This window comes from Prunus mume, linkage group LG4, assembly GCF_029339155.1.
Source record: "Prunus mume cultivar Tortuosa linkage group LG4, ASM2933915v1, whole genome shotgun sequence".
NCBI classification, from domain to species: Eukaryota; Viridiplantae; Streptophyta; class Magnoliopsida; order Rosales; family Rosaceae; genus Prunus; species Prunus mume.
The window spans coordinates 10,511,966-10,536,800 of NC_142701.1; the positions used below are offsets into that span (position 1 = coordinate 10,511,966).

The 24,835-nt window shown below is 35.3% G+C and overlaps 3 protein-coding genes and 1 long non-coding RNA gene across 4 annotated transcripts; 2 read left to right on the forward strand and 2 right to left on the reverse strand.

Annotated features, from left to right (window-relative positions):
* The first annotated feature begins 774 nt into the window (after nucleotides 1–774).
* Nucleotides 775–9,458, forward strand: CYCA2;4 (Cyclin A2;4). Its single transcript, XM_008230390.2, has 12 exons — nucleotides 775–977; nucleotides 2,739–3,093; nucleotides 3,423–3,678; nucleotides 4,441–4,577; nucleotides 5,595–5,687; nucleotides 6,537–6,670; nucleotides 7,451–7,526; nucleotides 8,187–8,263; nucleotides 8,347–8,380; nucleotides 8,495–8,644; nucleotides 8,734–8,868; nucleotides 9,003–9,458. The coding sequence occupies exons 2-12, from the start codon at nucleotides 2,785–2,787 to the stop codon at nucleotides 9,054–9,056; spliced, it is 1,455 nt and encodes a 484-aa protein (XP_008228612.2). The 5' UTR covers nucleotides 775–977; nucleotides 2,739–2,784; the 3' UTR covers nucleotides 9,057–9,458.
* A 960-nt stretch (nucleotides 9,459–10,418) lies between these two features.
* On the forward strand, nucleotides 10,419–15,411 carry LOC103328001 (P-loop containing nucleoside triphosphate hydrolases superfamily protein). The gene is made up of 12 exons (XM_008230389.3): nucleotides 10,419–10,712; nucleotides 12,324–12,724; nucleotides 12,919–12,998; nucleotides 13,083–13,134; nucleotides 13,213–13,254; nucleotides 13,842–13,920; nucleotides 13,997–14,028; nucleotides 14,132–14,200; nucleotides 14,513–14,587; nucleotides 14,711–14,827; nucleotides 14,937–14,987; nucleotides 15,088–15,411. The coding sequence occupies exons 1-12, from the start codon at nucleotides 10,481–10,483 to the stop codon at nucleotides 15,229–15,231; spliced, it is 1,374 nt and encodes a 457-aa protein (XP_008228611.2). The 5' UTR covers nucleotides 10,419–10,480; the 3' UTR covers nucleotides 15,232–15,411.
* LOC107880949 (uncharacterized) lies at nucleotides 15,331–15,751 on the reverse strand. Its single transcript, XR_001677632.2, has 2 exons — nucleotides 15,613–15,751; nucleotides 15,331–15,523 (listed from the first exon to the last, which is right to left on the reverse strand). It is a non-coding gene; the product is annotated as an uncharacterized LOC107880949 (long non-coding RNA).
* Nucleotides 15,752–16,838: 1,087 nt separating this feature from the next.
* Nucleotides 16,839–18,452, reverse strand: IAA15 (indole-3-acetic acid inducible 15). The gene is made up of 4 exons (XM_008230388.2): nucleotides 18,178–18,452; nucleotides 17,690–17,871; nucleotides 17,461–17,572; nucleotides 16,839–17,235 (listed from the first exon to the last, which is right to left on the reverse strand). The coding sequence occupies exons 1-4, from the start codon at nucleotides 18,399–18,401 to the stop codon at nucleotides 17,136–17,138; spliced, it is 618 nt and encodes a 205-aa protein (XP_008228610.2). The 5' UTR covers nucleotides 18,402–18,452; the 3' UTR covers nucleotides 16,839–17,135.
* Between the last annotated feature and the right edge of the window lie 6,383 nt (nucleotides 18,453–24,835).

Below are 24,835 nucleotides of genomic sequence, written 5' to 3' on the forward strand. Positions count from 1 at the left end.
GACCACACATTCATTTTTTCTTTATCAAGCATGATGAGAGATTCGAAAATTAGTACGTTTCTGAACTTGAGCATATGTCTTTTTGTTTTAATTTTGAAACTTGAGGCTGAGAAGAGAATGGCTGCATTTGCCTATCAAATCTTTCCAGAAATATTAAAGCAAATCTTTTCCTTTTGGAATGAACCAACAAATGTATCTAGTTTTAAAAATTTATTAAACACAAATTGTGAGCTCTTAATTGGTGTAAGATTCAAATCATTAATCGGCTGCATTGCAACTGATAATAAAATCCTAACAAAATTCTCATGCAGATGCAGAAGATTTGGTCTACCAAGGGCATTATAGGAATTTCAAGTACCCTCCATGCAACGTGCCAAGCAAAACGACGCCGCAGACAAACCCACAATGACCAAAAACTCCCTTCAAACTCCAAATACATAGGAACAAGTCAAACTTTACCAAAGTTGAAAATGTATCTTCCAGTTTACCAAAACAAATAAATAAATATAAATAAAACAAAAACAGTAAATATAATTTGAAAACCTCAAGAGGCTACCAGATTTCACGGTCAATTCAATAAAAAAATAAAATAAAATAAAATTAAACAAAGCCAACAGCACACTCAATGAACTGTCTTTTTACCTTTCCTAGTCAAACAGTCAACACCATTACAAAAAAGCTATTAGTTTTATATTTATCATTAAATCAGTTTTTTCATTTCCATTTTAATTTTCCATTAACATTAACCAAGCAACAACCTTTCACTGCTTTTCTGTGTCAGAGTTTCAAATTGTGTGGCCCATCCCGCTCGCTCACACTTCCCCCCCTCTCTCTCTCTCTCTCTCTCTCTCTCTAAGCTCACAGAGCTCTTCTCTCACCTCCTATATCTGGAGGTCTTGGAGCTTGGAGGAGAGAGATTCAGGACAATCTTTCAGCCCAACAATGCAATGTGTGCGTCTATACGCATCAAAATCTGCGTATGTAATCATGGGCTTTTTAAATTTTTTTGGTTTAGTTCTAGTGACAAATCGATTAGGGTTCGTGGGTTTTGTTGCTATTTTTGAAATTCTTCAACTTTTGGCTCGTTTGACATGGTTCTGTGTACCAATGTATGCTTGGTTAATGAGAAAATGTGGGAAAGAAAAAGGAAATGGATAAATTTTCAAGAATCTTTCTTTATCTTTTTGGGTGAATATTTGAATGATAATGAAAAAAAGCTCCACTTTAACTGAAGCTGGATTTCTCTACTTTTATTTTGTTTCTTCTTCTTCTTCCTCAAAATGAAAAATTTCCAAAGTAGGTCGTATTTCCTTTTGTCTTCTCCCATTTTATTGGGGATCAAACATGTCAAGGTCTCAAATTTCTGTGTTCAATTTGGACATTCTGAAATTGTGGGCTCAAAGCAGAAATGATTTTTACCCGGAAGAGCTCAGCTTGATGCTTTTGCTTGATTGCTGAGAATTTGTGGGTAAAGCAAACGAGCTCAGTTTTTGAGTCCTTTGATGACTTTTGGTCCCACTTCCATCTGATCTGAGTAGCTAAAATTTGAAACTTTCAAGTTCTAGTTTGTTTTCTCAGAAACGATTCTGTGGGTTTGACATTTTTTGGCTATGTCTTCATGCTTTTCCCTGGATTTCCCTTACAATTCATAGCTTGATTAGTGTGCCCAATGTACTACTAGTCTGAATGAATTACCAAAAAATGGGGTCTTAAGAATTTTTTATTTTACTTTACAGCTGCTAAATGGGCTCAAAGCAGAAATGATTTTTACCCGGAAGAGCTCAGCTTGATGCTTTTGCTTGATTGCTGAGAATTTGTGGGTAAAGCAAAAGAGCTCAGTTTTTGAGTCCTTTGATGACTTTTGGTCCCACTTCCATCTGATCTGAGTAGCTAAAATTTGAAACTTTCAAGTTCTAGTTTGTTTTCTCAGAAACGATTCTGTGGGTTTGACATTTTTTGGCTATGTCTTCATGCTTTTCCCTGGATTTCCCTTACAATTCATAGCTTGATTAGTGTGCCCAATGTACTATTAGTCTGAATGAATTACCAAAAAATAGGGTGTTAAGAATTTTTATTTTACTTTACAGCTGCTGCCACCCTTTGAACTTACCATCGGCATTTTTTTTTTCTTTATGATATCCATTGAACATCAAATTTTCTGTGTTTTCGAAACATCTTGAAATGAACCCACTTTGACATGAAAATTTTGCAGATTTTTCTGAACATGTCTATCATTTGAATAGAAATTTGGGTATAAGCTGAAGCAAGTCTTTTCCATTGATCTGTATTATGACAAAAAATGGTCAATTTAATGACTCTCCATGTAATTTGGTACTTTGGGAGTTTGCTCAGAAATATTATTTGCGACGTGACTTCATTCAAATATTTCTTATAGCCTGTTATAGATGCGATCTTGTGTAGTATATGAATAACATTATTTCGTCTGTCTATCAGATTTCAAAGTCCATACAGTTTTCTATGAGTAACTTTATATCCACCATCATAGTGTACTGTTCAACTGCACTAAAAAAGGTGCTCAGTCCATTTACAATCTTACATGCTTATCATGGTTTTCAATTACACGGGGGCCTCAGTTTGAAGTTGCATTACAATTTACAACATACCTGGATATCTTCATAGAAATGCCATATTTCCTGATTTCTTGATCTGTATATCTGTAGTTGCTTACTAATTATGCAGCTTCTTCTTTAATTTACTTGGCCCTGGTTTTGTTGCAGGTCACATTGACTGGTTCGATTTGATGTGGTGTTCTGCTTGTCTCTCATGTCTGCAAACATGAAGAGAGAAAATATGGTCACCTCCAATGTTAGAGAGCTTCCTGGAAGAATAACACGTGCTCGAGCTGCTGCACTTCATACATCTGGACAAATGCCCCCAATAAAACCACCCACACAACAGAGCCAGAAGCAGGCTGTGCGAACAAATCCAAAAAGAGCTGCCACGGATGAGAACAGTACAAAAGCTGCTGGTAATGCATGTATGCAACGTAAGAGGAGGGCTGTGCTTCAGGATGTGACCAATGCTTGCTGTAAACCTTCATATGGGAGCTGCTTCAATGCAACTAAAATTCAGGTCAATGTGCTGTTAGATTTTTCATAAAGGTTGTGCAAATACAATAATACGCTTGGTTTATGCAGATGTACTGCTAAGATTAGTTGCCTGAATGTTAAGCAAATTTAGAAGACTGAGGGAAAGAGATAGTTTGCAATTCTTTTGATTGTTCATAACATGATTAAGACTGAGGGAAGGATTGTTTCCACAAATATAATTTCCACTGTTCAGTGTCTTCCTTGTTACGTAATATATATGTAGATATATATATATATATATTGTCATGAAAGCTTTACTTTCTTTTTATCCCTCAAGATTCTGAATACTGCCTCTTATTTTGCTGAATGCAGGTTAAGAACAGCAAGCCAGCTAAAAAGGGTCAGGCAAAGCTGACGAAAATGGTCCCTTCTGTTGCAGTAGATTCAAAAACGGAGGCTGTGCAGGGAATTGTAAAACCAGAACTAACATCCGACTTACATTCAATTAATTTGGAAGATGGAAACATGCTTATGTGGTCAACTAAGGATGTGAAAGATGTTCATCAGTCAGAAAATCAGAGTTCTGGATCTGGAGTGGCTTCAAAAGTCCAAAGCCCTTCAAATAAAGGTTTGCCATTTCTTTAGTTCTCTCTTCCGAACAGCATACAAGCTCGAGTTGAAATGAGAGATAGGAGCTTGTATATCAATGTATGGCAGCTTTGAGGAATGAAATATGTCTACCCTTACCTTTGTCCACTTTTCCATTCTACCTACCCATAATGTACAAAGGATAATAGGCTGAGAAACATCATGAGTGAAATTCAATGTTCTGATTAGCTGTAATTTGGAACCATAATTCAGTAGTTCTTATGTAGTGCAGAGCTCAATGGCGATATGAGCTTAGAAGGTTTAATCTGAGGAGGTTCAAATATCTGGTTGTTTCTCTTATCAGCAATGAGGCCATATGCAGTACCGACGTGAATAACATATCATACATATGTTTACAGTAAATGCAAATCCAACTCTAAAAGCTTAAACAAATACAGACTATTCATGAAAATTATAACTGACTTGGTTTCACTAAATTACAAGCTGAAGATTTATGAGAGGACAGAAATAGGTGTTGAAAATCATATTAAACTATTTTGGTTCCAACATGATTCCAAAATAAGCATTCTGCAAATCTTTTCCTCTTCTAATATTATGCTTCTCCGTGTCCTAACGTTATATGACCCTTTTTTATTCTTAAGACAGTTGATCCATGCCATTGCAATACAATGCTTTTCTTACCTACTTTGAGTGCTGGATGCCAAATGCTAATGTTTCTTTTAAGGATTTTCTATGGCTTTAGTATGCAGTAGTTTGTGACCTTTAGTATTAAATTGTGCAGCACATGATGGTAGCCTTTCAGTGGACATGGTTACATCGAGCAACCAACATATTGTTAACATTGATGCAGATTACAAGGATCCTCAATTGTGTAGCCTCTATGCCCCTGATATCTACAACCATTTACGTGTTGCAGAGGTTTGTGCTGTTTGACGTTATTTAATATGTACAGAAGCTCCTTTCTAGTAGCACCAGTATTTTCGTTTTGCTATACTTTACAGTGTATAATTATAGTTAGATACCAGTGCTACTCAGTAATGGACAAGATGATGATGTGTATTGAATTGTCTAGTTTAACAAGCATAACTACCTCAAATCACAATGATGTAGTGCAACTTAAGAGGCATCTGAATATCTGATTTATGATTCCCGATATGTTGTATAATACTATTTTTCAGCCTTCTCTATCCATGACAACAATATTTTGTTTAGAGGAATGTCTAGTAAAGGTTAAAACCGTTTTTCTTCTTCCAGCCTTTTTATTTTTGTGACCGATCAGCCATAAAGAATGTTAGAACCTGTTTCTTTCCATACTGTCCTACAGATGCAAAAGGGACATGACTGGATTCTTATAAAAATTTTAAATAACAAATGAATACTATGTTAGATGCTGTTGGAAGTGAACATGTTGCATTCAAGTGGCACGGGTTGCAACTACATCTTTAATACCAAAAACATGTATAACAAATTTCTGTTTCTTAAGTCCAAGTCTGATAATTACTCAGATGGACTGCCTTTATTAAGTTGTATCCAGAAGTGAACTTGTATATATCTCATCTTTATAAAGGAACAAAGGATTCTCGTAAAGGATTCCATTTTGAGGCTACTCCTTTTTTGGTCTGTCCAAGATTTTTCTCATATGATGCTGTTGTTCTGGTATGCATACTAGTCTGTCATGAGTTTTTACTAATTAAAAACATAACTCATTGTTTGATAGTGAATGATAATGCAATACTAAGCTACACTGCTATATGGTCGTGCTATTCCTTGTGCAAGCAAAAATAAAAAACCTATTCTTTTTGCACTCATTTTGTTTCCAGCACAGAGAGTGCAATCAGTGCTGGTTCCTACTTCAGGGTTCTAAACTATGAGCTTTCATCTTTCTATCCTCTCTTCCTCTGTGTGACAATTGGCTACAAAATTTTGTTTTGACAGCTTGACCGAAGGCCAAATGCTACTTTTATGGAAACAATACAGCAAGATATCACCAAAAGTATGAGAGGGATTTTAATTGATTGGCTTGTAGAGGTTTGCATGGTTCCTTTACCTATTAGTTCTAATTTCGTAGTTACATAGCTCATGTATCTGATTAAGTAGGAAAATATAGGTTGTAGTTTATGTAGCTATGTGATGTCCCTTTATATTAGTGAGGATATTACTGTTGTTTTGTACCAAATATATTCATATTGGATATTTCAAATTCATCTTTATGGATTGAACTGAGAATTTCAATCTTCATACAATGCAAGTTAATCTTGGTCAAAACTTTGTATCTTGCTCTGGAATTTGCCCCACATAGTGTCTTTATCAGAATGGGATGAACATATGCTAGTACTATATCAATGGCATTTATGTCACCCTTCCTCTTGATTTATCAAGGATAACCTAATAGTTGTATAATGAAAAGGAACGAGTTCCCTGGTGCATATACTGCAAGTTTTTGGCTCAATAATTGTCTAATGAAATACTGAAAGGTAACTGAGGACTGTTTTCTAACAGTCTTTTTCAAATTATGGCTGGTTTTTGTCCTCTGATGTGAAGTTAAACATCCCTTACAATGCCTATGATTTCACTTTTAGAATCTTGTTATGAAATGTTCAGCATTAAATGAGAAGGCATGTTTAGACTTTTACCTGATATTGCTACCCTGCTTCTAAGATTGTTTTGTCTCTGTTTTATATTGTAATTTTTCTTCACTGATGACTTGCTCAACACATTTATATACAACTTGCACAATAAGTCTTATATTCTAAAGAAGAGCTGTACATAGTGATGCTTCTTATTTTTCTGTTCAATGATGAAATGCTCTATTGTGCTTTACATAAAACGTGTGAATACTAATAGAAGTAATTTGATCCAAATAATCTTTGGTTTCAGGTGTCAGAGGAATATAAGTTGGTGGCTGATACGCTTTACCTCACAGTCTATCTCATCGATTGGTTTCTCTGTCATAATTACACTGAAAGGACTAGACTTCAATTGCTTGGCATCACTTGCATGCTAATTGCCTCGTAAGCTTTCATACCTATAGTAGGGTTAACTGCATTACTTGATTAGAACTTATGATGTAGAGCCATTAACAGGGTATTTTAGTTGTCAAAACTATGGATAAGGTGGATTCTCTGGTAATAATACAATGATCAAACCACTTATATCTTGATAATTGTGATTTTATCTGATGCAATGTCTCTGTTATGGGTAAGTCCAGATCTTAGCAGTTGAAAATATGGAAACATAACTAAGTCCAATATTTTCTGTCGCTGTTTGATGTTGAGAAGTGAATGTACAACGTTGTTGGTTTTCTTTAGATCCTTGGTCAGTCAGAAGTCAGAAGGAATTTGTATTGAAGTTGCCCAACATGCTCTATCAATGGAATATGCTTGGCGTGGACACATTTGGGCCACAATTGACTTGGCTAGTGCAATTTTGAATAATATTCATTAATATTGTATCACCTTAAATTCCAGATTAGTTTCTTCAATATTGCCTGTTTCCTTTCGATCAAGGACCATTAAATGGGGAAGAAGAAACCTTCACCAAAAGACCACATGATTGTTTTGTATGGACATCATCTGAGTTTACCGACACAATAAGATTAATCTTTAATTGTTGAAGATTTAAAGACTATTAGGATCCGATAAATTTAATTCAGTTATGAATCTCTTGCAAGTGATTGTAAAGTTAGAAGTTTCAGGGTTCATTCAAATGCATTTTACAGAACATAGTATCTATCAGAATCTTGTTTAATGTGATTGCTAATGTGGTTCTCTTCCCTGTTTATTATTTTTAAGGAAATATGAAGAAATTTGTGCACCGCGTGTGGAAGAACTTTGTTTCATGACAGACAACACTTACTCAAAAGAGGAGGTATGTGATTGCCCGTTTTTATTCCAATAGATTGGTTAGATTACTATGAGTTTAAGTACTGATGAGAAAAATCTTAAGAGTTAGCCATTTGAGTTCTAAAAAGTACATGCTTGCTAGGGGATGCTCCTAAACTAGTATGATGCTGCCTCTGCACATAAATAGATGAGATGAAAATGAGGAGTTTACGAACTCAAAGAGAGTAATTTCATTTTAAGCGTTCTTTTGTCACCCTGTTATAAATGCAAAGAAGGCAGGATGCCTTTTATTTCCCTGTCATGGGTCTGAAGTTTTATGAAAAATCTTAAGAGTTAGCCATTTGAGTTCTAAAAAGTACATGCTTGCTAGGGGATGCTCCTAAACTAGTATGATGCTGCCTCTGCACATAAATAGATGAGATGAAAATGAGGAGTTTACGAACTCAAAGAGAGTAATTTCATTTTAAGCGTTCTTTTGTCACCCTGTTATAAATGCAAAGAAGGCAGGATGCCTTTTATTTCCCTGTCATGGGTCTGAAGTTTTATGAAAAAAAAAATCTTTAACTGCTCTCCTCTCTCTCTCTCTCTCTCTCTCTCTCTCTCTCTCTCTCTCTCTATACTGAAAACTGGAAACCTGAGGTACTTGTATGTTTATGTTAGTGATACGAATAAATAAAAATGGCAGGTATTGAAAATGGAGAGTCAAGTATTGAAGTATTTTGGCTTTCAACTTTTTGCACCAACAACTAAAACTTTCCTCAGGTACATCTGCCATATGGTATCAGTTTCCTTTATTGATAGTTTCAATATGCTATTGAATATTGCTAATGCGCATTCATTTTCAGGAGATTTCTTCGAGCAGCACAAGCTTCTTATAAGGTAACTTCATTAGTTAAAGTTGCTTTTGGCCTTGGTTTGCAGATACTATGCTCTTTTTGTTTTGACCTTCGGTTTGAAGAACGACTTACATATGTAATAACAAATTTTTTGCAGACTCCTAGCCTTGAACTGGAGTACTTGGCCAATTATCTTGCTGAACTAACTTTGGTTGACTATAGCTTCTTGAATTTCCTTCCTTCCGTCATTGCTGCATCAGCTGTTTTTCTTTCCAAATGGACCTTAGATCAGTCCAGCCATCCATGGGTTTGTCTTTTCTTCCTTGGCGTTTCACTATTTTCTTCTGCATGTTGATTATATACTGGAAATATGACTTCAGTTGTAACTCTTAACAGAATCCAATACTAGAACACTATACCCGTTACACGCCATTGGATTTGAAGATCACGGTTCTTGCTCTGCAAGATTTACAGTTGAACACCAATGGTTGTCCTCTGAGTGCTGTACGCATGAAGTATAGGCACCAAAAGGTATCAAAGAGCAAGAGTATAAAGAAACTGCTGTTTACTGTAAACCTTTCTAAAATCGGTAGAATTTTTTCATTATACAACAACTGGAACACTATGTGAATTTTCTATTAATGAGGTGGTTTTCGTTGTGGCAGTTTAAATCCGTAGCGGGTTTGTCATCCCCAAAACTCCTTGAAACACTATTTTGAAGATGATTTCAAGTGACAGCTAACAGAGACTGAGACATGTACACTTTCCGGACAGAAGTTACCTCTGGATTTTGTCAATCACTCCATGAGGTTGTACTTGATGTGCCACCTTAATCCTGTCTCCATTCCATTTATATTCATTTTGTCCAATTTCTTAATTCTTGTTTATAGATTTTCTGACCTGGTTTTGTGCTTGATCCAACCTGTGTCTTTGTAAAATTGACCTAGGGATGTCTGGCCACTTAAGTATTAAACTTGGTTACATGAATTGTTAATAGTCATTATGTTCAGTTTAAACTAGCTCTTAATCAGGCCCTGACCACAATTTAATTAAGTTGTAATGAGTGAAATGTAACTTTTTCCAGGCAAAGCTTTTAATCTAATGAATCAAATTTATTTGCAGTTGTCTTGTGATTGTGGCTCATTACTCTTCTTATGATGAACTTTTAAGTTTCTTCTCGTTTTCCATTGCCCTTTTCCCCCCCTTAATTAGTGCTCCTTGCCCAAAAAAAAAAAAAAAAAACTACTTGGCTCCTTACAGATTTGTGAGATAGCTTCTTCGAAAACATGCTTAAGCTTTGCCTTAGAGTGATGAAGAACGGTACTACGTGAAATGACATAACCACCCAAATCAGGCCTCCATGAAGTACTCAACCTTCCGCTATAAGAACATGAGCTGAACAAAAACATTGCGAGTAGCCTGCAACCAAGAGACATCACTAAAGTCGCAGATAACCAAACTAGATCAAGATTTCATTTCGAAAATCTGTAATAATAAGGTTGCCAAATGTTGGGTTTCTGACTATATGATATCCATTTAGGTCGAAACCTACCGTTTTGGTCTTTTAAACAATTATTAAATTACAAAGAGCTTGTAGCTCAAATTGTTAAAAAATATTTATCTTTGCAACCAAAGTTCTAAGTTCGATTTTCCCTCTTCAAATCTCGATTGTATAACAAAACTACTGAAAAAAACCTACTATTCTTATTTATTTTTGGATTTCCTAAGGAATCCTTTATATTTGTATGTCTTTGATTTGAAAGTTAAACGGTTTTTCTGTTTTTTTTTTTAAAAGCTTGGGCTTTTTTCAAAAATAATATTTTTTTTTTTTTTTTTTTTTTGTGGTTAAAACCTAAATTTACTTTAAATTTATCCATTTGTCACCCTGCAGGTAATAAAATATTGATTTTGAAGTGGTGGATGTATACAATTTTTGCTTTTTCATATATCCACTACAAAAGAATTGGATTTTACGACCCAAAAAAGAGAGAAAACAGTGAAAAGTATGGGTAGTTTAGTACTTTCCAACAAACAAGATTTTGTGTATCGTTACCCTCGTTACCGCACACAGAACTACCATGACCATTGGTTATATCTCCTGCACTGCTTTGGGAAAACATCATCAACAGAGATAGCGAGAGAGATGAAAATGGCGGCCTTGAATATCTTATCTCAGCCATGGCCACCTACGCCCTCTCTCTCTGTTTCTAATTGTTATTATTCTTTCTGTAATACTAGTAAGTCCAATAGTAGTAATAAATCACATTCTTTGTCTCATTCTTATCACTTCTCTCTCCTCTCTTCTCTCTATGGATCAAATAGACCATACCCATCATCTAAGCTCTCTGCAATGCCTACCCATTTCTCAAAGTCTGGTAATTTTTCTATTTCCAGATATAATTTCATTTACTTCTTCATTTACTTTGCTTGCTACTCAATGTGAATTTGATTCTTGTTACATACATTTTATCCTGCATTCGATAATTGCTCAGGAAGAGTAAGAATCTGATCAAAATAGAAAGCAAAATGGAAAAAAAAAAGAATGGGAAGTTTGGAGATTTATTAAAGTCTCATGCTTTGTCCCTCATGGGATAGCTGAATGGTTTAAAGGGTCCAATTTTCCCATGCCAAACCCGGTTCAAGCTGCAGTACGTAGTTGTTCTTGGGTAATTTTAGGAAAAAATAAAAGTATTATGATTTTAAGGGTTCATAAGAAAACGGGACAAAAACATTGTAGAAAGTTAAGATAGATTCTTGCAATATGCATATATTCTTCAGCTTTTCGTGCCAGAAGTACTGGTTAACATGTATAAAGTTATTTAGATGCAATGTTGAATACTTCTGGTTAAATGGCATCAATGGAGTGCTCAACAGGATAAGTCCTGACACTTGAGTGTCCTAAGAGCAGGCCGTAGATATCATGAAACTGGAGCAACAATTTGAGCCCTTGTCAATGAAGTTTTGAAATATCAAAGTCCACATCATTGCGGTATCTTTGGAATAAAACTGTATTTACTGGAAGCAAATTAGCATGCAATCCATACACTACTGAAAAGCCACTGTTCTCTTTTTGGAGGTTCGTACATAAGATATTGGCATTTTAGGGAAGAGTGTTTGATTGGTCACAATTTACTAAAGCCGTATGGATGGATTCCTTCAATTCTTTAGAGCTGTGAGCTTATTTGTCCTTTCTCTTAGGGAGCTTGTTTAACTAATTGCAGTTGGACATTTGTAATGTCTCCTCATCTCTCCATTTTTGGGGTCTAGCCTTGTTATTAAAAAATTTATGTATCTTCCATTGGTTGAAAGCTGGTCCTCTTCCTCGCAAATCCCATCTCTTTCATGGGTTGAACCGATAACTTGCTCTTGTGAAAAAGGAGAGGAACCACTTTGTTTGAAAGTACTGGTGAACTAACAGAAATTTACAACTAAGGCTTATACCTCAGTTACTTAAGGTGGATCAACTTAGCTGCTTTTTTTCGCCTTGTAGGACATCATTTCTTTCCTCGTGACCCCTGCCTGTGTTATTTACTATTGTGCTTTCTTTATGCTTACTCAGATACAAGTACAATCTTCTTATTAAGGCTAAATATCTCTTCTTATTAGAGCTAAATATCTTCTCCTATCCACTTTCTAGCTTATTGATCGCCTGTATGTTGAATAACTGATTTGGAAACTTAACTAACCTTACTGCAGTTTTAGGGCTTAGAATTTTTACATTTATGTCTTGCACTATCTTTAGTTATATTCTGAATCTATTTCCATGGGGAATCTTTTCTTTTAACTTAACAAAAATAGAAGGAAAAAGCCCTTTTGTTCATTGGTGATCACATAGAATATGGATATAGGTTCGCAGATATATATACCATGCAAAATATTTTTAATATGTAGTAATGGGTGAAGCTGAATAGTCTGAATATGGTCTATATCGTGGCTGCAATTGGAAGTGATCACAGCAAGACTGTTCTTCACCTCTTCTCTTTCAGGGATTCTTCTTGCAGGCAGTGGATGTTCCTGGATGCAAGACAATTCTATGCGTCACAACAATGCTGCCGGCAGTGAATGTGGGCAGGGCCAATTGTATTCTGTGTTTCCTACACAGCCTGCAGAAGTTTCTTCTGTGCAGGACCTTTTTAGCTTTATATGCTCAGGTCCATTGATAAACAAATTGGGTCTGACCCCAGAAGCAGTGGCTGAGTGCATTGACAAATGGTTGTCCTATGGGTTGCACCTCTGTCGGCTGTTTCAGCTCAATGAATTGTATCTGACGGAGCCTCAAAAAGTTAGGCTTTATCACTACTATATTCCGGTATTTTTTTGGTGTGATGATCAGATTTCTCAGCACAGATCCTTGTACAAAGATGGAGAAGATATACCTCCTCTAGTGGTACATCATTTCTACTCCAATTATCCCCTCTTTTTTTGTACTCTTAAGTTTCTGTATTGGGTTGAATTCTATTGGCATTTGAAAAGGTATATCTGTCTCCAGAAATGATTGCATCTATGAAGAGCGATTGGTGCCATTGTTTATTTTTAGTTTTTGTTTCGTCTTATGGTGCTGATTTTTGGTCTGTGATGCAGATTGGTTTTAGTGCACCACAAGGTTGTGGAAAGACTACACTTGTGTTTGCTCTTAATTATCTATTCCAAATTACGGGCCGGTAAGCTATGAGAAACTGATACTCTAGATGATTCATAGAAAGATAACGGGATTTGGTATTGCTGACAATATGTTCAAATATCAGGAAGTCTGCCTCAATATCCATTGATGACTTTTATTTGACGGCAGAGGGTCAGGTATTTTTTAGGAAATTTGTGGCACATTTTTCTTTATTATTATTTTTTTTGTCTGATGCGATATTGTATTATTTGTAGGCCAAACTACGAGAAGCAAATCCAGGAAATGCACTTTTAGAGGTAGCGATCAACATATGTTCCAAGTAATTCAACTTAAGACAGTTCACAAGTTGATTGTAACCCATTAGAAACTGAACATGCTTTCTGATGCAGGACGCATATGACCTAAATTTATTAGTTTCCTAATGTATTTGTTAGTTTCCTAGATTCTCTAGTTTTCCCAATTCTAGTAGGATTTCTACTTTTCCAGATTTCCAGATTTTCTAGTTTTAAGTTTCCTATTTTATTTGGGTTAGGATTTCTGTTTAAGCAAGGGATTTTTATCCTATTATGTCTAGGTTTTAGTTTTCTATAAATAACCCCATGTAGTTCTTTAAAATTCAGATTTGAATGTTGAGTAAACCTTTTCCTAGAACTCTCTGATTTCGTCCCTTCGATCTATATTTCTTCTCCTCGATCTCCGATATTCTTCTTTGTTCTACTGTTTCTGTCCTTTATCTTGTCTTTTCGATCTCTATTTCTTCTCCTCGGTCTCTTATATTCTTCTCTGTTCTATTGTTAATTGCTTAATCTAACACCTACGGGCTGTACTACCTCACTTTCTTATCAATAACACTGTCTATTCTTTTATTTCTCGTGGCTTGTAGTTACGTGGAAATGCAGGGAGTCATGATCTTACATTCTCTGTTGAAACCCTGTCTGATCTAAGCAAATTGAGTAAAGAAGGTGATTCTCCTTCATTCATTTTCCTCTGCTATAAATGCATGCCTGTTTCATAACTATCCACATCTAAATTGTTCAGGTATGAAGATGAAGCTACCCCGATATGATAAGGTGCACTACAGTGAAATTTTGCTTTTCTTATTCTTATTATTATTTTTTCCATCAACCAGTTTTTAGTTCAAAGTGGCTCTTTATAACTTGTTTCATGTTGCAGTCTGCTTACAATGGAAAGGGTGACAGGGCTGATCCGTCAACATGGCCAGAAGTTGAAGGGCCACTTACAGTAAGTCTGTAAGAGGATTTTCTGTAATGTCTGGCAATCAGTGGGCTTAGGTTGATGCAAATTGGGGGGCTGATACTGTATGGCCCATGTAGCAACCTGATTATATGAAGATAGATGTTTGAACATATCAAGAATCAAGATCTCACAAATGCTATGTTGAAGTGTTTTTTAGAAGTAATAATAGGGTTTGGATGTGAAATCAATAGGTCAAACCCAAAGGTAATTAGTTAGGTGGTTTCAGCAAGCTTTGTACAAAATTCTGGAAAGAGTATTTCACCTTGCAATTTCTTTGTGTTTTGGCTGGTTATGCAGGTTGTTCTATTTGAAGGTTGGATGCTTGGTTTCAAACCCCTTCCTGTGGAAGTTGTCAAAGCAGTTGATCCGCAGGTTAGAGGACTGGAAATATATTGTGGGACTTTGTTGATATTACTTGCGCCCAGTACAAATTCATTAATTATTTTAGTTCTATTAAAGACAGTTACAGCTCTAATGTAATTTTTCATTAAACAGCTGGAGACAGTAAATAAAAATCTTGAAGCTTATTATGATGCATGGTATAAGTTCATCAAAGCATGGATAATTATCAAGATCAAGGATCCAAGCTGTGTGTACCAGTGGCGTTTGCAGGTGGGGTTTCATGTTTACATCTCGTGCAACCAAAATGCAGTGTTTCTCTTTTTAAGTACTTTTTCTCATTGTCATTGCTAAATTAACAAGTGTTTCCCTGAACTTGCAGGCAGAGATTGCCATGAGAGAGGCAGGGAACCCTGGAATGTCCGATGACGAGGTTGCTAGTCTATCTATATTTGTATCTTATAAACTGTCTGCTGAACCTGCAGTAGGTTCCATAACCTGAAACTGATGCTTTTTGAGAGCTTGTTTTGCAGGTAAAAGATTTTGTTTCACGGTACTTGCCAGCATACAATGCTTACCTTCCCACCCTTTACTCGGAAGGACCAGAAGGGTCGGACCCAAAGCGCCTCATCCTCATAGAAATTGATGAGGGAAGGAACCCTATCCTTGGAAACTAGGTGACTATGAGCCATTAAAGTCCAATTTTGATATATTGGAGATGTCATTTGCTTGTTAGAGAAGCATCATGTAATGGGAAAAATGTCAATGTAAAAATGTAATGTGAAGTGTAACTTTACTCGAATGAAAAGAATCATATTTTATGATTCACATAATAACTCATGATTTTCCTCATACAATCAGTAGCACATATATTGAAGTATAGAGATCTAAGGGCAGCAACAGCAGACGCCGTTTAAGCAAGGTTCACAAGTCTTATAGCAGCAACAGCAGCAGAAAAATGCAAACAAACTGCAACATAAAATGCAATCCAATCATAAGTAATGCATAAGACGAAGATTATGGAGGAAATTGGAAGTGAAGATTAATGATAAACAAACCAAGAATAGAAGGAGCCTTTCTCCTCCTTGCGCTTCTGGACCTGATCACAGCATGACATCCTTTGTGTAGGTGGTGCGCCAGCCATTGATTTTCTTCGATAAGAAGCTGTAGAAGAACATTTCAAAGGAACCACGAAATGGTATATATATATAGGCAGCAAAGGGAAAAAAGATGGCCTTTGCTTAAAGCTAATACAGTTTTCTCACTGCCAAATTTATTATGGTTGTTAGTAGAGCATAGAAATGGATGAAAGCTTCTTTGTCTTGGCTCTCTTTGATGACCCATGATAATGAATTTTTGCAATTGAATCTCTCCATCTCTCAACCAATCACATAATGGTCCCAGCCATGAGAAAAAAACTTCTGCCACCTGCTGCCACATGGAAGCTTTAAATGTGCAATTAGAGCAGAAATATGTAACTATCTGTATCCGACATTTTTTTCCTTTTTTCTTTATAGAGCACTGCATGATGAGTGATAGGTCTCATGAGTCTCATGACCCATTCAGTGGCTCCTCATTTTGCAAAACATAAAATCAATTTCCTTTATCCCTTTTTTTTTTTTTTTTTTTTCCTTCTTTCGGGATATTGCTTCCCTCCTGAAAAATTATAGTTTGACACATGTAAAAATAATTCATCAAAATCCCAAAAAGAAAAAATTATGCACACATATCAAACTGCTATTAGCAGGAATGTAGGAGTTCCTACTTATGGGAAAGGAGGGAAGTATTTCCCTTTTTTTCCTCAGTGAAATGCAGATGTCCTGTACTTTTCCTGAAAGGCATCTGTGCTTGGGATATTGCTTGCATGTTGTGATTTCTCTCATCTTACAGAAGCAGCTTGGTAATGAAATCTAGTAAAGCATTTTGACTTTGCTGCTTTGTGGAACAAAATCTTGTGGTGCGTAGAGTGAAAAAATGATGCTCTGGGAAATAGATTGGGTTATGAAGGATAAAAATTGGGCTTTTTTTTGGGTTTACAAGTAAGCCAATGGGTCTCTATTCTGCCCATTTTGCTTCAAGATTTTGGGAATTCAAATCTAATTATATCCCAGTTGTCAAACCGATGGATATGAGATATGACCTCTAATTGTTGATTGTATCTAGATGTTTTTCTCATTTACGAAAAAAAAAAAACAAAAAAACAAAAAACAAAAAAAAAAATAAAACAGCAAAGAATGGGAATTGAAGAATATATATGGCATCTGAAAGCAATCAAAACTGAATATGCAGAAAGAAAAATTGGTCTTATCATACATCAAACTTACTGTGTATATCCAAGTATGGAATCCAAGAAAAACTGTGATGAACCCAAAAATGGGGAGAAAAAGCCTACAACATCAAGTGCATTCAATACCAAAATGGAAAAATGCAACTTATAGAGAATCACAGATCGATCTCTTATTCTTGTCAACTTTTCTATCTAATCAAAACCTCCCAACCAACAAGAAAAAGCCTCTGTACATGCATATATTTTTTTCATTCATTCATTCAGTCTCTTTATCATATGTTGAAGGCATGTCTTTCAACTCGTGCTTGTGGATTTTGGAGGTGTCCTTGGAGCTAATCCAACTGCCTCAGAGCTTTTCATCAACCGGAGCCGCTTGCATGATTCCACGAACATTCTGTTCAAAGACAAAAAATAAAGGATTGATGTTAAGTAAATATGCACGATCTAGTAAAACAAAGAAAAATTAAAATCCCTAGGCATATATATTTGGCCGAAAATTTTCTCATACAATCTGTTGTCAGATTATGAATAAGAACCATTAACATTTGGGTGTACGGTCTTAATTCACAGTCTAATAACATTGCGGGGAGACATGGTTAGGATTTATTTGAAATCTTACTTCCATGGTACATCTCCTACAAGCATCCAATCCCCATCTCTGTCCTCATAAGTTGGTACATACTCCACTCCATTTGCAGGGTCCATGAGCTTTCTCTCATTCAAATAATTACCTGCATCAACAGTAAACATCAACCATTAACTCCTGACATGAAAATTATGACATAGGTTTTTAACTTTTTACAAAGAAAATCAAATCTAGAAGAGATATGATGAGATAAGATACATACGGATGGTCAAGAAGGAGAACATGTCCTCAAGAGCACCCAACAGCTGCTGATAGCTATTGTACATCTCAAGATCCACTTTGCGCAGATATGGAGCTCCATCTACTGCCACTTTCACGTACTTGCAAGTCTTCATCAAGTTCTTCCTTGCCACTCTCACTGGCGGCCACCCCACCACTTGTGACCTGAAATATTCACACAGAACTTCCATCAAACACATTGTAAACTTAAAAATCAAAGAAAACCCATTTCAGTTTTCTTGTAATTGTACCCAAAAAAAATGAGGACCATGAAAACTAAGGAAACCCCACTTCAAATTTCATATAATTTTACTAAAAAAAAAAAAACATGTTGACCATCAAACTTCAGTTTTCATATAATTATAATTTCATCAAACACATTGTAAACTCAAAGGTTAAAGAAAACCCATTTCAATTCTCACTTAGTTAAGCAAAAATAAAAAATAAAAAAAATCATGTGGGCAGTCTTACTTTGCTGCTGGAGGCTTATGAGTTTTGGCCCCATCACCATCAGCACAATCTTGATCACAACATTCAACCCCTGATCTTGACGACGATGAGCTTGAGCTCCCAAGACTAAGATCAATGGTCTCTGAAAATCCACGCTTAGACCCCGAGCCAGGCAACCCCAAGGTCAACTTGGTATCGTCGTAGTTCAAGCCGGCCGGCGTCTGCTGCTCATTTTCCGGTGACATGTTTCGAATGCTTTGCTTGGAAATTTGATGGACCAACAACTTTAGCCGACTCTGCGTGCATAGCAGCTTATATATAATGTTGAGGGGGAGAGAATGTGGCCGGCAAAATGATTCGGCCAGTGGGTAGATGACACGTGGCTCGGAAAGAGCGGCTGTGATTCGTCCATGTTGGTGGTATTAGTGTGTGACGGAAGCGTGTGGGTTGTGATTTCTATGCTTGAATGAAGCTGAAAGCTTGGGGCCCCCCTGTCGGTCCAATTCCGACCTGGTCAATTTTTATTATTTATTGTTTAGTTTATTTTATTTTATTTTATTTATTTTTTAATACTGCTAATTCATATAATATACAATACCAATGGCTACTAAGCAGTATAAATGTGTAACCGGCGGTAAATAATTCATAGTAAAATATTTGTTTTGCTAGGGTTTAAAGTTTGTTTGAAAGTGATTCTGAATAGGTCAGAATCGCTTCCTGCGAAACCATCTCCATGTAATTCTCCATATAATTACTGTAAGTGATTTTAAGTGATTATGAGAATAAGTACCGCCTATGTGCTTCTCCATAAAATCATTTATTAGAACCACTTGAAGTGATTATTTGAAAAGTGATTCCCCATAGAAACGCTTTTTGGTCTATTTAATATATATGCGCTTAGTAGTTTACTAAGGTATTTGATGTGTTCCAATTCATTGAATGAATCGATTATCATAATAAAAGCCTAGACCTAGCTAAATATGTTTTGTGGTTTTCAACATTAGCATGAAAAATACCATTACCATTATAAAATAAAACCTATTTTTGTCATATAATGTAAGTTAGTGACAAGAAAGAAAAACCAAGCAACCTACTTAAAATCAAGATTGCCTTTACAAAGTCTCTCTTGTGTGTGTGGATTGGAAAAAAAAAAATCAAATGCTTGGTTTTTTTTCTTTATTTTCAATCAAAGAGACACTTGTGTATCAACTTATTGCTTTTGGCTCTAATAAAGGTATTCGTCAATTTTCGGTGGAAGGGGGGATTCCAAACTGGGGGCTTGTTCCATGGTCGACACATCAGATTTATTTGTTAACGTTTTAATGTTGTGCAGTTTCGACATATTTTTAGTAGATTTGTGTCATCCTAGTTCTAGTTGCCATGTTTTGGATCACGCTTTCCTTGCTTGTGCAGTACCTGCTTTTAATAATATAAAAGGCAGTGCAACGAACCGGACAAGTGTTACATCAAAATATTAAACAGTGGGTGAATGCCTAAACGAAGAAGGGAAAAAAAAAGTTTAAGAAAAAATTATTCTCACCATCAGCGTCTACAATCTATCGATTGATCCGTAAATTCTTGCTCATTTCTAATTAAAAGTTTCTAAATAAAACCTAAAAATAATATTTTCCAAATAAGTAGAAAATCACATAAACCTATATAACTATGGAATCTTTGGTTTGATATTGGTTACAATTCATTTGATAGATTCTTTTAATTTTGGCCGGTGCTTTGCAAACATTCCCATGCATTGAAATTCCTATAAAATTTCAAATTCAAAAGGCTTCCAATATTTTATTATTTATATTTTTGTTTTTTCTAATTAGCATAGACACGAAATATTTTTGCTGCTCAAAAGAAATCTCTCTGCTCCTTCCTCTGTAGAACACAAACAAGACCTGCTAATCTACTAGAAGATGAAGAAGCCGTGAAGAGAGAGGAAAGGGCAGCCATCAATGCCCGCGTGGGGCCAAGCGGGACCCACATGCCGTGGTTCTTGTCTACAGGTCAACTTTGTGGAACTTTCCATGTGGGGCCCCAAAATGACTTAAACTCGAGAGTTTAGAGCTCTGGGACCCACCTAACATTTTTCATGTGAACGTGTTTGCTTGTCGATAGCCGACACGTGTGCAGTTCCACAGGTTTCCGCCCGCGGTTTACAGTTGATAATCGGTTTGCTCATACCGGGATCTCCGGGCCTCCTGTCTGGCCTTCCCTTTCTGGTATAATCCATTTATTTATTCATTTTATTTCAAATAATAAAGAAATTGCCCAACTGTTTGACTTGCACTTAATATTTCCACTAACAATTTTATTTAATAAAAACTACCAACCTAATATTTAAATCAACAACCACCCCTATATTGTTTAAAAAGAAAAGGACTTAAAAAAAATTAATTGGCACTCTTTTTAAAACCACAACCACAACTACGCGGTTGTAAAATGACTTCTATAAACTTAGGAAAAAAACCTCAATTCATGTAACTCACCTATTTTATCATTTGATAAAAAGAAAAAGAAAACTAAAAGGTCCATAAAATCGAAATATTAGACTAAAATATATATATATATATATATATATCCAGTCCGTCAAACACAACTTGATTCTCTCCATATCTCAATTACTAATAATTAGCAAAGAGAATTTACTTGAATGAATAATTAAAGAGTATTTTAGGAATAATGGTGGATGGAAAGAGATGATTGTGTTTTTTCAAATTTATATGGTGAGTGAGAAGATACGTTGGGTAGCGAAATAGGACGTTGGTGGAAATAGCGCCACTCTAATTATATAGTCAATATCTTATGGTATTACAATATTCATGTCTCATGAAATTTGTTTTGTTAGATCGATAATTTGTTGCTGAGCATCTCGTTTTCTAATATGAATTAATGTTGAAGATATTTGACAGTTTAATCATTAAATCTTGTATGGAGTATCATACCCGCTACAAGAATTTTTTTGTTGAAAAAAATCAATGAGTAGCAGAATTTAAAAAAATAATGCAGAATACTATACAATTGCAGTCGACCAAATGATGAAAGGGAGAAAAAGAAGAAGAAAGTGCATGCCTAAAGAAGTTCTCTCGTTATAGTGGGGCATCTCAACTTGTCTATCCAATTTGATTTTTCCAAAGAAACCCATCTGTATTGAATTGTCTTTGTTGAAATGGAGCCAGCAATGTCGAAAGTTCATGTCCCCAAGTAGAAGGTAGGCAGCAGATGTAGCAAGAGATACCACTTAGTGGACCCCTATTTCTTATTATGAAATTTTTGATTTTCATGCTCTCCATGATAGCAATACCTCATTCACATGGAGCTGCTTTGAAACAGCTAGATAGCTTCTTTATATGGTTAGCCAAAGGGGCAAACACGTATGTGGTAGGGCATACATCAATTGGTATATGTACATATATGCCTTGTCATCATGAAAATTAGGTATTATCTATTCTATATATACTAATGAAAAAGGGTTTTGTGAAAATAACTCTTCTGTGAATGGAGAGACTAGTGTAGATAAAATACATTTGGAAGCTGACAAAGAAAAAAGCCACTAATCTCATATGTTTCACCATCAATGGGGTGTTAATTAGTTGAATTGGCCCATATTTTTAGTGTGTTCCCAAGTGGTTTCGTGTGTATGAGTTTTCTCCCCTCCCCCTTTCTAATTTGGCCCAAAAAACAAAAACAAAAACAAAAACAATCTCATATGTTTCACCCAATACTAGAACTTTCTTAATTTTTATAAGACAGATTCTTTCGCAAGGAATTGGTAATTTCCTATCATTCTCAAGAATCCAAAGTTGGGTGGTTCAAATTCTTCCATCCCCATTAGATGACAATTTAGCCCCTGTAAAATGATGATATTTACAATATGATGGTCGAGAAGATACCCCAATACGACGTTTTTCAGAATCTAACTCAGTGAGAAGAACTGAAATGAGGTGATCAGAATTTAGAATTGATATTAGTTTACAAATTAAGAATTTGGGAATAAGTAATTGGAATCGGATCAACTACGGTATTTGATTATAGATTTTACCATGGAATTCTCATAATTTTTTTATTTTATTTCATATGTGTAAGTAAGTGTAGGAGAAGTAAAGAATTAGAATCATTTTATTAATAACCATGTGTTAGTAAACACATGAGAAAAAAGGAACATGAATGATTCTGATACCTATTACTGATAAGTAAACATGCCATAAATATTGGACCTTATACAATGTACCAAATCATAGTCTTTGTTTTGAGTCATCTGAGGCTAAATTCGAGGAAGGCAGATTTGTAGAGTTAGAAGTCAGAAAAATTCATGCATAATCTGCAAAATTTGCTTAGGATCATGGGGGGTTGATTAAATTTTTCGAATGAAGATAAATTAAGATAGGGGGGCAACTTGACCCAAAACAATGTTATGGATCTCATTGATAATATCTATGGATTAGAATGATAATATCTAAATTAAGATTAAATGTTGGATTTATATTATAAATAGTAAATGCTACATATGCACCAAACTATCGGGACATGTGTGAATGCAGATGAGACCAAAAAGATTCTGTACCTGGAATTATGCTATGCACTAATCATGTGCCTAAGAATCACACAATTAATGTATATGCATGCAAAGAATACGAGAACATGACTTTTTTTCTCTAGAAGTTCTCCACTTGTTAATTTTCTATGTAGTTTAAAGTCAAGAGATGAGAAAATTTGATGTTTAGCATGTCTCCTAGATTTAGCTGACAAGTTTGTTGATTTCGTTAAAGTACGGTATTAAATTCAAATTCCTGATGATATAGCGCATTAGTGTGAGTGGAACATAACAAGGGAAGAAGTAAATGAAATAGGCAAAATTGTACTATAACAACCTAGGTGGCATGTTGCCTATCCATTTGCCTCATGAAAAAAGTTGGTCACTCCAAAGGACTAGACAATGCAAGTCTACAAACCATTATTATAGTATTTATTTTTATATTGTACATTCATTATTATATTTTATAGAAAGTAGGTGAGAGAGTGGAGATGATATTTTATTATAAAAAGTAAGTGGGGCCTAATATATCTCTTCACTTTAAAATAGGCAATATTGCCTTGTTGGAGAGAGTAAATATATTTTGCCTATCCATTTGCCCCTTCCCTTGGAGAATAAAAATGCTGATGTGGCAAGGCAAATGAGGTTTACCTACTCTTTTGCCTCTTCCCTTAGAAATGCTCTAACTAAACCAAATGTTAATTGGTTCATATCTAGCATAAATACTTCTAATTATAAGTATTTGAAAATAATTTTTATTATTTTATCAAGGGAAAATAGGGATTCTTTTAGGGCAATGATTTCCCCACTCCTATTTTATCCACTTACACTCCTTTTTTAGTTATAAAAAAGGAGTGTAAGTGGATAAAATAGGAGAAAAAGGAGTGGGGAAATCACTACTCTTCTTTTTTTATGTTTCACTCTTTAATATAGATTTTAACTTATTGGCCAACTTGCTTAACCCACGCCTATGAACATAAGCACATTGTTTGATTAAGTACAAGGGTGCTTCTATTTGAACCCTCATTTTCTTTTTTTCTTTTTTTGGCAAGACCCTCATTTTCTTTGATAAATTGATCAAGTTCTATTTAGCCTCTGAAAGCACTTCCAACGGGAAGCCCCAACCCTGGCAAGAGCCCCCCCACTGAAGACAAGACTTGCTTGGGCAAGCAAACCTAATGCTAACATCATTAGACAATTTAAATAAATAACAAAAAAAAAATGAAAAAAAGAAGGAAAAAATACCAAAAATTTCATAATTTTTATGTATAATAAATACCTAGCCATATTCTTCACTTCTCACACCAAAATTCTATACAAATTCTTCTCCTCATATCTCATGTCAATAGTGGTTATCCTTGGGTTGCCATGGCAATGAGTGAAAAACTAATGCAAGAGCAAGTACTATTCACATGAATAGTAACAGCCATTGCCTCATCTTGCCTTTTACTATGACAAATAGATGCAAATGCTCTAAAATTAAGCTGAAAAGGTCTCTCTTTGGGGGATAATGGATTTACTTTAATGCCGTTTACAAAAACCACCAGCCATTCTAAACCGTGTAAAAAGTGATTAACTTTACCCTTAATTTCAAATGAATAATATAACAGCAGTGCGCAGTTACATCATTTTTCTTGTTCCCTTGCCTTCCTTTTCAAACGAATAACCCTACCGCAGCAGACACTTTGGTCCACTCCTTTTTGATTTCACAAGTCTCATCAGAGCTGTGATTAACAGACAATGTAGTCAAAATCTGCGGTATACGGTCATTACTAAGGGTGACAATTTCCAACATAACCCGTTAAACGACTCGAAATCTGCACAGAAAATTAGGTGATTAATCCGCACGATTAAAATTGTGAGTCAAATTCAAGTTAAATTCAGATCAAATTTGAATAAACCCATCATGACATATTTAATAAACAATTGGATTTTCAGTCAACCCGCCAACCCACAAAATGACCTACGTAACCCGTTTATTGTTTAATTTTAAATTATTATTAATAATAATAAATATGTGACGTGCATATATTGATCTGTTCTACTCTATTCCACCATGACCCCTACTAAGGTAGTGGATTTAAACCCACCCAAATGAAAATTCTACCCAACTTTTTAACTTAATTTTTTTTTTTGAATAGCCAA